This window comes from Opisthorchis viverrini, assembly GCF_000715545.1.
Source record: "Opisthorchis viverrini unplaced genomic scaffold opera_v5_91, whole genome shotgun sequence".
Lineage (NCBI taxonomy): Eukaryota > Metazoa > Platyhelminthes > Trematoda > Opisthorchiida > Opisthorchiidae > Opisthorchis > Opisthorchis viverrini.
Window position 1 is genome coordinate 645,869 of NW_008751746.1, and position 15,032 is coordinate 660,900.

The 15,032-nt window shown below is 44.7% G+C and overlaps 1 protein-coding gene across 1 annotated transcript in view; it reads right to left on the reverse strand.

The window, feature by feature from the left end:
* Window positions 1-14,801, reverse strand: part of T265_13667 (hypothetical protein) — a gene marked incomplete at both ends in the record, with an annotated part of 35,522 nt that extends 20,721 nt beyond the window's left edge. Inside the window, 6 exon segments of the mRNA XM_009169948.1 lie at window positions 249-560; window positions 6,218-6,365; window positions 6,371-6,500; window positions 7,025-7,238; window positions 14,236-14,500; window positions 14,680-14,801. Coding sequence (XP_009168212.1) covers window positions 249-560; window positions 6,218-6,365; window positions 6,371-6,500; window positions 7,025-7,238; window positions 14,236-14,500; window positions 14,680-14,801 — 1,191 coding nt within the window.
* Window positions 14,802-15,032: the final 231 nt, after the last annotated feature.

A 15,032-nucleotide genomic window follows, 5' to 3' on the forward strand; every position in this document is an offset into this window, starting at 1 on the left:
GAGGAATCGGTAGATTAGATCCAATGGTCACGATGTCTGTTACTCACACTGACGCTACTCAAGTTGCACAAGGATACGCCTAGGCTAGAGGGGTTGCATAACCAACTAGATAGTAAGTAGTGTCCGGAACACGGACCAACACAAATCCATCAGGATTCTGCTTACGTTGAGCCGCGTGGGCCGACCACACTAAAACAAGCAAGTACAAACCTAGCGAGAAGTGACCCATTTGGATGTGCCGAGATTACCTGTCCGGGGGCAGGAGCTCCTTTCGAATCCACTCGGTCCCCAGAAGATCCGCTGGAATCCATCACGAATGGAGGTTCCAGCAACGGTTCCAAAGGAATAGAGCGTGACCCACTGAGCAGTCCGATCGAGGTTGTGGTCGACTGCAAAGTTCGATAGTCTAAACTGTGACGGCGTGGACTTATCGTAGAAGAGGCAGGAGGTAAAACTGAGGATTGATCCGATCGTAGTTGTGGGTTGTAAACTTGCTGGTTTTCAAGTCCAGTCTTGTCCAGCAGAAGGCGAGGTAGTAGTTGACGGAGTGGCCAGGAGTTCTGTAGGCAGAAAGTAGGGAGACATGGCTGAACATGCGTTAGAGAAAGGAAAGCTGTCCAGAATGGAGAATATCCCAAAGATTAGGACAATTCTGTTTCGAAACCGCCAGTGGAAAGATATATCAATGGCACAGGAAAGACACCGTCGGCGGAGCAAAACGTGACAAATAGTGCAAACGGACAATCACAAACAACAGCACACGTGTACACAAATATTTCAAGCGCATAAACAGTAACCAGAAAACATAGGAAAACTGAAACTGCAGCGGTGTGCAACTGAAAATGGGGCATTTCAAGCCTGACACAGTCCACGATAGCATAGACACGATTCCATCTCAAAGGGTATGACAAAGATCGTCACGTTTCGCAAGCATACAACCCAAATTGACAACCAAAAAGCCTTTCCGCGCCAAGAAATGCATAAATTATGGGGGAATACTGGCATGGGAAGCAAGTAAATGTCGAGCGGAGACAAATGCCCCATCAGAGAAACGTCAGGAGGTGAAGAGACGGTGTAGCACTGGTGTGTGGTGATGACAAAGCGGAAATAGACATTCACATTGGAAAGAGAAACGTTAGGTGAGCACATGGTTTCAATGATTCATCTTCCGGCCAGTACAGAACAAATGAAGGATGGAACGTAGTAAAAGTGAACCGATTGCACTAAGGTACACGTAGGACCAGAAAAATCTGTGTTGGTCAAGACACATAGCTAGTTACCTGAGCTACACGGTGGATAGGATCTGGTGTATGCTGAAGTTAGACGTTGAACACCTTGCCAGTTCAGCTGATGGGATGGGACGAATGTTTTTATTGCACAAAGTTCGGGTGTAATAGCAATAGCGTGAGCGATCGCAAGGTAGCCTGATCACTTTGGACAGGTTTTGTGGCACCTCATACACAAGCTGTGATAAACTGTTATGTCAGGTCGCCCGAGCCATGGCTGAACATGCGTTAGAGAAAGGAAAGCTGTCCAGAATGGAGAATATCCCAAAGATTAGGACAATTCTGTTTCGAAACCGCCAGTGGAAAGATATATCAATGGCACAGGAAAGACACCGTCGGCGGAGCAAAACGTGACAAATAGTGCAAACGGACAATCACAAACAACAGCACACGTGTACACAAATATTTCAAGCGCATAAACAGTAACCAGAAAACATAGGAAAACTGAAACTGCAGCGGTGTGCAACTGAAAATGGGGCATTTCAAGCCTGACACAGTCCACGATAGCATAGACACGATTCCATCTCAAAGGGTATGACAAAGATCGTCACGTTTCGCAAGCATACAACCCAAATTGACAACCAAAAAGCCTTTCCGCGCCAAGAAATGCATAAATTATGGGGGAATACTGGCATGGGAAGCAAGTAAATGTCGAGCGGAGACAAATGCCCCATCAGAGAAACGTCAGGAGGTGAAGAGACGGTGTAGCACTGGTGTGTGGTGATGACAAAGCGGAAATAGACATTCACATTGGAAAGAGAAACGTTAGGTGAGCACATGGTTTCAATGATTCATCTTCCGGCCAGTACAGAACAAATGAAGGATGGAACGTAGTAAAAGTGAACCGATTGCACTAAGGTACACGTAGGACCAGAAAAATCTGTGTTGGTCAAGACACATAGCTAGTTACCTGAGCTACACGGTGGATAGGATCTGGTGTATGCTGAAGTTAGACGTTGAACACCTTGCCAGTTCAGCTGATGGGATGGGACGAATGTTTTTATTGCACAAAGTTCGGGTGTAATAGCAATAGCGTGAGCGATCGCAAGGTAGCCTGATCACTTTGGACAGGTTTTGTGGCACCTCATACACAAGCTGTGATAAACTGTTATGTCAGGTCGCCCGAGCCTAGACAGGAGCAGTCGAACCACGGACCCTCTGGTCAGTAAATTCGTGTTCTAACCACTGAGCCATCGACTAGATGAGTTAGAACAGAACTCTAGATCTCGGCTCTATCTACCAGGGCGAGCTACATAACCCAGATAATCAGCTGTGTTAGATCACCTTTTCCTTGGCTGTAACGCAGATTTTCCTATCGTAACTGGTTCATTTTTGTTACGTTCAATCCATACTAAAATTGATGCATGAGGCACACATGATGGGATTCACCTCGCGCGTGACTGGAAACCCTACAGTCGGCTGTTGCTCCTTGGCTGAACTGCATGTATGTCGCTGTGTGCTGCGCTTGTGTTGGGTGAGGTTCGCAAAGCACACTAGGCCATTTCCACTGATGCCCGCTAACATAATGCTCATCCCACTGGTCTTGAAGGACGTCATCGCTTTTGGCCGAATTCTCTCTAGAGAAACAGGGCCTTTTACAATAAATCCGCACTCCTTCAATTGCTTTCAATACTTTACGAGTGCCCTTTACCTCCACGTTGGCCGAATGAAGTAACAGTTTCCACTTCTGGTATATTACTGCCTATGATGAAGATGATGGTGAGTCGACTCTGGTCACAGAATAACAGTAATAATAATAATGATAAACGTATTCCGCACACTGTACAAGGTGTCATACTGTTTCTACATAGATCTCAGACAAGATAGCAATAAGATTTTCGCAGTCCCACAATCTGTGCTTCAAAAACGGACTAAAACAAAGCCACCAGATATTCAGGTCGCTTGTTGACGTGGAACATTACGAACAGAACGGTACGTGCTACTTAGTACGCAAGTGTGATCTCCTGACGTGAGCATACCGCTTTGTAAATGTGTGTTCACAAACTTCTTCCGTGCTTTGTACTTATTCATCATTTGTACCTGAGTAGCTGAAGCAGAAGCGGTGATAAACTACTTGCTTCGTTTTGCTTATTCTCTGTGACACTCCGGGAAGTATCTGTTGTGTTAACCAGGAAAATTTGCATCAGTGGTGATCATCAATCAACAGACTGCATCACTTCAACTTCAGCTACGAGACAGCTAATCACGCTGACCTTCTGCATCGTCTGTTGGTTGTCGTCATTACAAAAAACAAAACACGTGGTTACAAAGCCCCTTTCCACGAACGTTGAAGAAAAAGAACATTGGCACGAGACCACAGAGGCCAGTAGGAACGGGGAAGACATGGCCTGTATTGCCTCAATGAGACTAAATATAACCCACCTGTCTGGTCTATGAAGAACGAAACAGGATAGCAAAAAGGCGAACGGTGAGGTTAGCATAAAAACCCAAGAAAGATAACTCCATTACTGCATAGATGTCTTGCATGTTGTATCCATGGAAGCAATCAATTCTTATTCACTTCACACCGCAAGTGTAGCGCAAAATCAGGGGTGATCGTCCGCTATTTGTCGGATCCACTCTACATTGATGTTCTACATAAGATACTCATCAGTGAGTGGGACTCAACCAACCCAATGAAACAAACAGGTCGACCACCTGTAGACCGGATTAGGTAGGGCTGACCCAGTGGCGAGCGTTCCGAAGGGAATCACATATAACGATGGGATGCTTGCGTAATAAGAGCGAAACCAAGGATGAGTGGTTCTTTGGTTGGCTTTCTGACACGGTGGTCGAGGATTTAACAAAGTATATAAGAGGTTGATAGGATGCTGTGGTTAGGAGGGAATCTCACTCTAAGCATTCCTAAACTACGGTTGCGTCCAAAAGCCAGAGTTATTAGTATTCACCTGAGGGGAATAGACCATAAAACAAAGTTTTTCAGACGATAAACTGGATGAAGATCAAAGTGAAATCGAAGCGCTAAAGTAAACGTTACTAGTTGATAATTTGTCAAAACCGGATAGGTTGAACCGGATAGGTATGAACAGAATTACCGAAAGGCTAGGTTGGATCAAGGCATCAATGGAAGTGCTAAAACCAGCCACGGGAACAATATACGCACAATCGGTGCGATGCATGAAAAAGCTTGATGCTCTTCACCGTCCAATGATGGTGCTTCACAGCCGAGAACGATACTCGTTGGCATACAAGTGTTAGTGCTGGCGTGAACCCGATAAGCAACGACTAGGGCATTGTATATGACAATGCTATCTGTCACGCGCGTTCAGGTCCTAAACTCCGCGACGAACACGTAACGATGTGCAACTCACGCACGTACTCAGCCACACGGGACCCGATCTAAACTATTTGGAGTGCAGAGATGCAGCCAGACACGCGTTAAAAGTGATCCATATAATGTCCCTGCCAAAGAGTATCACTCAGAAAACTAACGTCTGCACAGCATTTCACATTCTCAAAATGCTACTAATTCACTCATCCGAAAGGTCTACAATTCTGTTTTGTTGTATGAAGGTATCAAATAACTTGGAATTTACACTCGCTGTTCTTTTACATTCCCGTCAGAACGTGGCCTCTAGACAGACTGCTAGTTGAAGGCGTTATTGGGATTCCGAGCGCTCATCATACACCAACTGAGTCGTTAACATGGATGCTACGTGGAAGTACTTGCTATGTGGACTGCATAGTTGTGCACGTCCCAAATTATTTAAGGGTACATAGAGAAGATGATGTGGTCCATAGTATTATGTATAGGTGAGTACAAACCAGTGCGGCCTAACCTTCCCGTGACTGTCCTCCTATGTGTCTCGCGCAGTGTAGGCCGTGAGCTTATTTTATTTCAAACGAAAACGTACACACAACAATTTGTTCTGTTGGTTGATTACACTACTCACGTTGTTGGGACTCGTGTGACAGAGCATAGTGAATTGGTCTGTTTCAGCTATCGGTTCTCTTCCAGTAAAAAAAAATCACACCATTTTCAAGCAGAAAAATGCAAACTGAATCGCAGGTAGTTTGCTGTACCACCCGCGTTCATTATGACAAGTCGCTCGACTTAATGGAGATGGTCGACAGCTATTTTTGCTCATAAACCTATCCAGACAAGTGGTGATCGATCAGTGTATCGTGTGGAGACGAATTAGTGCAAATTGTTTTAGTCATCCATCTCATTGTGTTTGGGCATAAGCGCAGCGTATGTAACTTCATATACGGTGTACAATGTACCCTCTTTACCTCTGCAAAAAAGAGAACATTCGATGGACCAAGTGTTCCAGTGGCTGGGGGGCCGAGATACCATATGACAACGGAGTCAAAATCCGACTCAAACAGCTAATCTAAAAGGGAAAAAACTATTATCCGTTCGTATATCAAAGTGTTTTAACTAAAGCAGAAGCTGTTTGAAGTAGAAATAAAGCTTAAAAGAGGGGTGCTACTTAACGTTGCAAAATACCACTGAATGCTTGAAATCAGTTTGCAGTGTTTCAGTCGTTCGCTGTCTCCTTTCTTTTGCGGAAATACTTCTGAATCACGGAAGAAAGTCGCGTGCTCATCGCAAACTGTACTCTTGACAGAAGTCGTATAACCCATTCAAAGCCACAGGAAATGGAATGCTGAGGACAAGGAGGATTCTCTGTTTACCCCACCAGTTGGTCAACTTGCGGAAGGACACCACATGTCATTAACAAGCAATAAAAAGTGTCACCAACCTAATAAAAGTTCTGGATGTTTGCGACCCAGTTCTGTAACACTTGGAAGAGATGAAATGTAAGCTACACAAGACTAAACTTCTTGAGGACTCAATAACCTAGGCAATTGGGAGGCACCACCTAGCGGCTCCACCGTCCGGAGAGATGAGAAAAGAGTAGTTGAAAGTTGGAAACAAACTCGCCTCCAGGAGATCGGGTTCCGACAATGTCTTTCGAATATCTGTGCTGCCCAAGCCAGCAGCCAAATGCAATCGAGTAAGGAGTGACTCCTTCAACTGTGCACCGGTATGCGAATCTTTCAGAGCCAAGTGACCGGTGAGATGTTCGATAGCATCCAGAATTGCTTGGTCCTCTGACGTGGATCCAAGATAGGAACGATGGCTGGGGAGTAGCGCATCGGTTGCGGAGGATCTGCGAGGTCCCAGATTGAGGCGAGGAGGGTCTGTGTTAGAAGGGAGCTCAAGTGAATCGCGGCGGAAGTCAGATCCTTTGGGTCAGTGGGGATAACAGGGCATAATAAAGGAATAAAAAAATAAGGGAATAAGAATAAACTGAAGCTCTGTTGGTGCAAAAAAGGAAAGTGAAAACATACGACAATAATGCAGTGAACTCAACACTCGCATCGAATGTTCAAAGGCTGTCTACAGGTAGACGAACACATTCGTCGTGTTTCGATCGAAACGTCAGATGAATAAGAGTAGCAGTTGAGCTACGGCCGGAACAAATAACAGTCACTGCTATGAGAAGCAAAATAAACATCACTGTTTACGAGAGAACAATCCAAATATCCTCTTCAACTCTCCACTTTGTTCCATCTTGCAGTGCGCACATAAATCCCCCCCAACTGAGGAGTTCAGGCATTCATACTACTGGAAGATATTAAGGTCAGGATATTTGTCAGAGGCAGCAGAGTTTTATCATTGGATTTATATGATGAGTGGGCTAGTACCTAACAGGGCGCACAAATATGATGGTGGGCGTGAACGAGATTCCACCCGAATGACCACCTACCATGAATAAGGGAATCCTCGTCTTTCGATGTCGCTGAGTCAGCACTGTGCCAATACCGTCCTCCCTCCGAAAACTGATCATGGGTAGAGGAGTAGTGTAGGTTTACAGGAGCTGGGAGTGAGGAATTGAACTTTTCTTCCGCACGACGACATCGTTCCATAGGCGTCACGCGTCTGCGACGGTTAAGAACGTAGGCTCTAAGACGTTGTTTAACCTAAAATGAAGGGAATCACGGGCGATAGAGACAGTCTAGTTCATGGATTCAAAATATGATGCATTGAATCCAGATCCACGAACTACAACACGGACACGCTAAACAACAGATATTGCTTCTCACACCACCAGATTTAATGAAATGAGATCGACTACCATCGCGTGTAAAACGATTATCCTGGAAGAAGTTTGAGAAAGGTCTTCCTGTAGACAGGCTAGCATCAAGGACAGTAAATGTGAGTTTAGAAGCAAACTCTAGATAAAAGAACGGATTAGGGAAAGGTCACTATGCCGCTCTATCACAGTAACTATGGTGTCAAACGCGTGCTCGAGACAGCTCAGTGGTTAGGGTGTGAACTTACTGACCGGAAGGTCCGTGGTTCGAATCCGACCTCGTCCTCTCGACGGTCTCTGTCTAGGCTTGGACAACCTGGCAGTATCCCAGGTATGGCAGCTAGGCACCGAGAGGGTGTTACAGCTGGACCATGATGAAGATAATCTAGACACGTTTCCACCCCAAACGACTTTAATAAGGGGGAGCAAGACACTGTTAGTGTTTCTTTACATAATAATTCCAATTTGAGATATGGAGAGCTACACAACATAACATTTGTAGAATAGATATTGGGGGGCTAGACTGGCGTCTTTCATGTTGTTATTGAGGGGAAAATTGTTTTTCGACAAACTAGACGTTAGAAGATAATCCACATAGACCTGAATTGGAAAAAACATGGAGATAGCTTCCCAACCCATAGAAGATAATCCACATAGACCTGAATTGGAAAAAAACATGGGGATAGCTCGGTTCCCAACCCAAACGATCGACAAGCCAGTTGATTAAGCTAAATGATCCGCACCAAAGTTGATTCCGGTGACCTCTCCTAGTTAGTTGTGCGATCCGACCGACCCAGATGAATGGAAGATCGGTTCCATCACTATAGTTAACAAAAGTCTGGCGGTTGTCAATTTCTATGGTCTCGGTAGACAAACGCTCCGAAGTCCATGTGTAGAACATGTATATGAGCGAATTCAACCCAATGATTGTGCTCAACTGAATGCAAGGCTATGGCAAAGCCGTACTCGAACTCCGTTCTTTCTGTCAAATCTCGAGGTAGGAATATGGCATGACGTTCGCGTTCCGCTATTCGTTTCTCCAGTTGCCCGGTCGTTTGCCCAATACATTTGGTCGGCATTTTGTGCAGTGTAATTTGTGCGGTGTCGTGGAGCTATAGGATCTTTTGCTCTTACAGAGTGTATTTTTGAGAACGTTGTCAGTTCGGGAATACGTCTGCTTTATGAGGTTTAAGATTCTATTGATAACATCAGAGGCTCCGAACCTACAGGATATATCAACTAAAGCCGGAAGTTCATTATTTTTTCCGTCCTTCTGATACGAAGAACGATCTTGAAATCTTTTGTCTGAAGAACGTTTGGGAGTAGTTATTTTTAGAGTATCTTGTTCCGTAAGACAAGATCGTTCTTCTTTAGAATCATCCAAGAAGTCTCTTGAATTGATACGATAAAAAGTAAAAACTGCACACTTAGACGGACTCGTAAAACTGAGTCATTTTTCAGATACAGTACACTGACCACTTTCAAGAGACTAACCAAAGGCGAGGAATTCAGATTCGAAACTGGTGATTGGGCAACGAGACAATCGACTTCACATCTGAGAGACTACGGGCTGCTATGTATACTAGATGCAATCTTTGAATTGATACGATAAAAAGTAAAAACTGCACACTTAGACGGACTCGTAAAACTGAGTCATTTTTCAGATACAGTACACTGACCACTTTCAAGAGACTAACCAAAGGCGAGGAATTCAGATTCGAAACTGGTGATTGGGCAACGAGACAATCGACTTCACATCTGAGAGACTACGGGCTGCTATGTATACTACATAGATGCAATCTAAAGATAATGACAGCCAACCACCCTACCCACACCTCAACAGCGCACTATTTTAGAAAGGTGATAAAACGTCCGCAAATCGAACGCTAAGCTTGGCGAATAGTGAAACAGCAACAGGAAATCATCACTGATAGAAATAAATCAATAATACATAGTGGTGGTTAACTGCCACAAAACCATGAGAGAAAAATGGTTTAGTAAAGAATTGGAAGAAGATGGAAGGGTAATGGAAGGGTAAGGAGTTCGAAATCTGTCAGGATGCACTAGCGTGGATGGGCTATATAGTATATAGTGAAACTTTATAGAAGGTGGGTCACGATAGCGGCAACTTCATCAGCTACATCTAAATGCTCAATACCTCCAAAGATAGACCGCTCCCCGGACAAAGGAAAAACCTTCTCCTTTCAACGTAGCCCATTGTCAATATATCAAATTGATGCTAATCAATGTAGGCACCCAAAGAAGGACGTTCCCATGTGGTCGAAATTGGCCCTAGGACTGAACATGGGCAATAAAGAACGACCGAAACATCAAACTTAATTTACCTGGGAAAAGCGGCAAAATTTGGTTGTTGAGACGACATGGTAGGCACAAAGCTATTGAGTAGGAATCTTCCAGAGAGCGCATATAAGACCAGTCACGTCCTCCCTTTTTTGGCGCGTACACACGCGGTAACAGCCGCTAGGAGTGACATTATCCGATAGGTAGTGCCTGGCAGCAGACAAGACAATCGCGTACCAGACAGAAAAAAGAAATTGTCTTTTTCAGATATTGTAGGTTGTTAGTTATGTCAGCCAGAAAAAGTGTGTATGTATGCACGGCCAATCGAAGTACCAGCCGCTCCAGACTGAGCTCAACGGAGTGTATCAACGCAGCAGATAGGCAAGCGGTCTCCAGAGTGCGTCAGAAGCGAAATGGGTGGGTTTGTTTCAAGAATAAGCACGATACGGATAAATTTTTTAGAAAGTCAAAGCGGATCTGATAAATCTTGCTATGATAAACCCAACGGCACATAGGATGGACGAAACGGAGGCATTTTGGTCTTTTTTCCTAAGGCATGTTTTTCGTTGATTTTCCACACGTTTCATGATCCCACCAGCAACTAACCACTTCTCAATATGTCCCATATTCATGACATCACACCACCAAAAAACAACAAAGTAACCTAATAACCGTCAGAACTCCTCTGTTCTCTAGGAGTTACTCGCCACAGGATATGGAAAGAAAATGAGAAAAGCGCGAATAACACAAGAAAAGTGCAGGCCGATTGACGCTCACTCGTGCCAAATTGTTACAAGTTTCCTGCTCCATCACCTACAGCAGTTACATGACGTAGATTTGGGTACAATGCCATACAAAGATATTGTCATCGTAAGAGCAGACAACAGTGGGACAATAAGATAGGCGGGTATGGTGAGCGAGTATTGTTTCAGTTGAAAGTTTACGGATATGAGGTGACACGTGATAAGATACGTCAGCGATTTCTATTTCCGCCTCCTGCTCAACCAAAGCGCATGATGAGTATGCCGGGCAATCTAAAGTACAGAATAACGAAACAAGATGACAGATAAAAATGACGTGGCAGGAATACGGAGCCGGTAACGAAGAATTTAATTACTGTTGACACTAGTCAACCAGAAAGACTCAATACATGACTGCTAAGCGACCCCCTGACGTTTTACGTGTTGATATTCTTTATTTAGTGATCGTAGCAACACCATGTTGCTCGACCTGCGAAGACACTGCGGAAAATTTTAACCATCATCCGAACTGTCACGCAGCCCCAGCCTGGAATCGGTTCTCTCTTCCAGTCGAAAAATAGTCGTTCAGCTGTAACACCCTTCCGGTGCTCAGCTGCCATGCAACACGAAGGAAGCACGACGGCTGGGATACTGCCAGGTTGCCCAAGCCTAGACAGGCTAAGTCGAGAGAAAGAGGTCAGGTTCGAACGACGGACCTTCTGGTCAGTAAATTCCCGCTCCGACCACTGAGCCATCTCGCTCCAGTACCTGAGTATCTTAGTGTCTCGTCAGATGTGTAGGTTTTGTGTTAAAAACATGAACCGAAAGAAAACGGCGTTCATTTATTTTTCTGTACTTTATGAGCAGACAATGACCTTCATAAGTCACAGCTCAGTAGGCTCATCATCGATTAGCAAGAAGAGCCATGTGGGTTTTCGATTCACTTCTTGCCCCTATTTCAAGTCCGAGGCATTTATAACACCAAGATATCGGCTGCGGTTTAGACTGCCCTTCCCCGGTGGAAGAACTTTCAATGTCTTAACCGGGACTTCGAACCAAACGTGTGCAATCTGGCGCATTTGGGTCGATTGAAGACCGGTGTCTCATGGTGAAATACTCACTAAAACAACCATCCAGGTACCATTATAAAAAACAGCAGCTGGAGCACACCACACTGTGCTGTTTATTTGGTTAACGTAACACCACAGAAGCGTAGTTTCTCTGAAAACTTCATATTTGCTCCCTCACTGTTCGACGGATGGTGGTCTCTGTGGTTGCCATACACGTGAGCAAGAATCGACCACACGATGAAGTCCGTTCAAGCTTCGTTGATTACGCCTCGTGTGGAAAACATGCGAGTTCGCTTTGGGAAATCTCAACCGTGAAGCCCCTTCAAAAAATTTGAATCAAAACTGACATGTGTGATATGCCATGGGCACTAGGGCTGTCCTTGAGTTGGCTTGAAACTCAAGACAAAGTTACACCTATTCGGCATGCAACTTTCAGGAAATTGAAAAAATTTTCTATTAAGGAATCCAAACGGAATCCAAGCAACAATACAGGTGTATTTGTATGCGACCGAAACACATAGTCCCCTTATAATTAGATAAGTGCTTCGAAAATTAAGCTAGAGAGATCATGGCATCAAGTAAACGTAGACTTCATGCTGATGCACTGATGCATTAAAACTGCAAGCAGCGAAACGTTGATACTGTCTAGGAACCTGAAGGGCATCGGGCTAGAATTGATATAGAAGGGAGGGGGTTGAAAATCAGGAATTGGAATCCAGATGTACATTATGCAAACGAAGACCAGCAATGGAAGCCCACGCCAAGACCTCTGTTGACCTAACGCAGCGTCCGCGAAAGAGTAATCTCCGATTTTTTCCTACTATTTTTATTTGGAATTCAAATGTGAAAAATCCAAAAAGCAGGGAATTCAAGTCGATTGTCATATCGTTGGGGCTTATTTGTCGAACACAGAAGATCGATGGACGTCAACCAACGCAGAGCCAACCGGAAGAAGGGCCGATCGCAATCGATTACTTTGAACATCCAATAAAGCGTGTGGACGGTAGCGAACGATATCGCTTACCCATTGTTAAGAACCCACGACATTGTACTAATTAACTTGGAACGTCTTTGAATCAACCAGTTCTTTTCTTCTGATCGTTTCCCGAGCCGACGTATTCCTGTGTTACACCGGTAGTTCGCACAGGTCTGATCGCAAGTTAACCAGATTAGAAATGAAGTGCTCACGCTTCACTACCAAGGCTACATCGGTAAGACTCTGCTTTAGTGGGAATAAAACATCGGGACACAAGTAAGCAGTTGGAGTGTAGAGAACAGTGGGTACAGGACTGGAACCACCACATTCCACCTGAGTTTGGCTGGTGAAATGCACTGAAACATACTGTACGGGCGAAAGTCAGTGGCGTTACCTGTCTGCTTTAGAACGCGCCCAAGTAGATTGAATTCAGAATTTAAGAAGGAACATAGCACTCAGTAACTGCGCCATCGTACCAACACGTCAGCGCAACAGCAGACACCTCAAGGTCTGAAACATGGACGTGCCTAGGTAAGTTTCTTCTATGAAGTCAGCTCATTCGGGCTGCAAATGCACTGTCACGGGAAAAAAATTAGAAAGAACAGTACAAAGGGGACACCAAAGAGCTAACTTCTAGGAAAGGATGGTCTACAATCAAATATTCTTGTTTAATTTGCGAGCTACATACCCAGAAACATGTCCTTTCAAGTTCGGATGTTTTTTGCACAAGGTTGCGATGGCCCGATGAGAATCACAAAAATGTCTTGTGAGATATCTGTGCGGTGTTGAGAAGTCCCAAGGGATGCTTCAACTCTGGAACGAAACCCGCAGCGTTACACTAGTCCGATAAGTCTTGACTTATCATCGAGCTCTCTATGGTCTTTTACTGAAAATTTTGGAATCGCCATAGTGTCAACTCAGGAATTTTATCGAATACATCTCACGAAAATGCCGAGACACCCCAACGAGAAAAACGCACGGAACCAAATGATCTCCAGAGGTGGTAAATTTATTCACCGACAAGAGGAACGGTACGGAATTGATAGCCCTACACTGAAGGCGATGGCCTAGGCAACATGTTGGGAGCAAAAACTGGGACGAAATGGAACTAAGCTGACATCTAGTCCATTGGCAGGAATTGACTAAGGGAGATCAACATTGGAGGGAGTCACTCTAGCATAGAGACTCTGTTTACGACCTAACTGAGTCATGTCATTAAGTGCCCATAATTGTCGATGAGTCAAGTCAATGGATCGCCATCCAGGAAGACTTAGTCCAGCGATGACGGTTTTGATGAATTTTCAACTTTACAAACCACTGAGTGTTTCATTTGTAATCTATATAAAAACAAAACATTGTTGGGACAGAAGGTTCCCTGACGTTCTGGGTACGTGCTCTAACACGAAGCCCGACTAAGTAAGCTAGGGTGCTTACGAAGGCAACCTTGCTTAAACTTACAGGCATAGTTGATCGATTCTAGAGCTCCATATCCGCCTTCTAGGTGGCCATTTCCTGTCTGTTCCCACGAACTACCCACATCTGAAACTCGTTAGCACTCTAGAATTCCATGTCACAACACCAAAATTTCTAGAGAATGTTCGGCTTGAAGGGGTAGCCATCTCTCAAGTTCAATTCTGTCATTTATGAATTTTGATCACAAGTTATATTTTCCTAGTGATTTATAATCCCAAGGACTGAAACCACACGTGCAATCATTCGCAATATACTTGTCGCAAAAGCTCAAGTCCATAGAATGGAGTCGGCGGGCGAAACACTGCAAACTTTGAAAGCACTAACCTGGGTGGATGACAAACAACCTTCACCGCCATGATCGAACGAGGGCTGCCGAGATAAGGTTCGAGTCCAGGAAGCCCCTGGTGGGCAATCACCTGAGGCAATCGAAGGACGACAGCCAGGATGTGCCGTACTGAATGTAGAGTTCTGTGAGCTAGAGAAGCTGGTCGAGGTGGCGCTGGCCGTGCTACTGATTGATGGACTGTCACCGTTGGAAATAGAACCCGGCAAACCAGCCATAGAATGCATAAAGAGAATGAAATTAAGGCTGAAACGAAAGAAGAGAAGGTGGGTCGATTGCAAAATGATAAAGTACTGTATCTTACCGTTGTTTCACGCACAAACAAGCGAGGCAGAGCATGATTTGTGTTGTTTCACGCACAAACAAGCGAGGCAGAGACTTCATGGGTCCGTAGGAAATGGAGGTAGATTCCGAGTAAGATACACCCGCTCACGTTATATGTCCCGGCAACATTCTTCAGCTGATTGGGAGGGCATTCGCTAACTTCTCTGAGCTTTTTCGTAAAAGTGCTATTCTCCTGAGGATCTTTTAACGTCTGTTCAGTCATGGACGTTCCTTATATTCCTAGAATCCAGCATTCCCCTTGCTTTTTTATATCAAGCGAGCAAGCGTCCCATCCCCATTCAGCCAAGAAGTATGGATCTTCTCACAAGTGCTGACCATCCTGCTGACGGCAACTTTAATGAACTTGCAGTCGGTACATCCAAAGACGTTTATTGTTAGGAAGGCCAACGAGCTAATGAGAGCGCTAACCGAAAATCGGTCAATGTGGGGACTG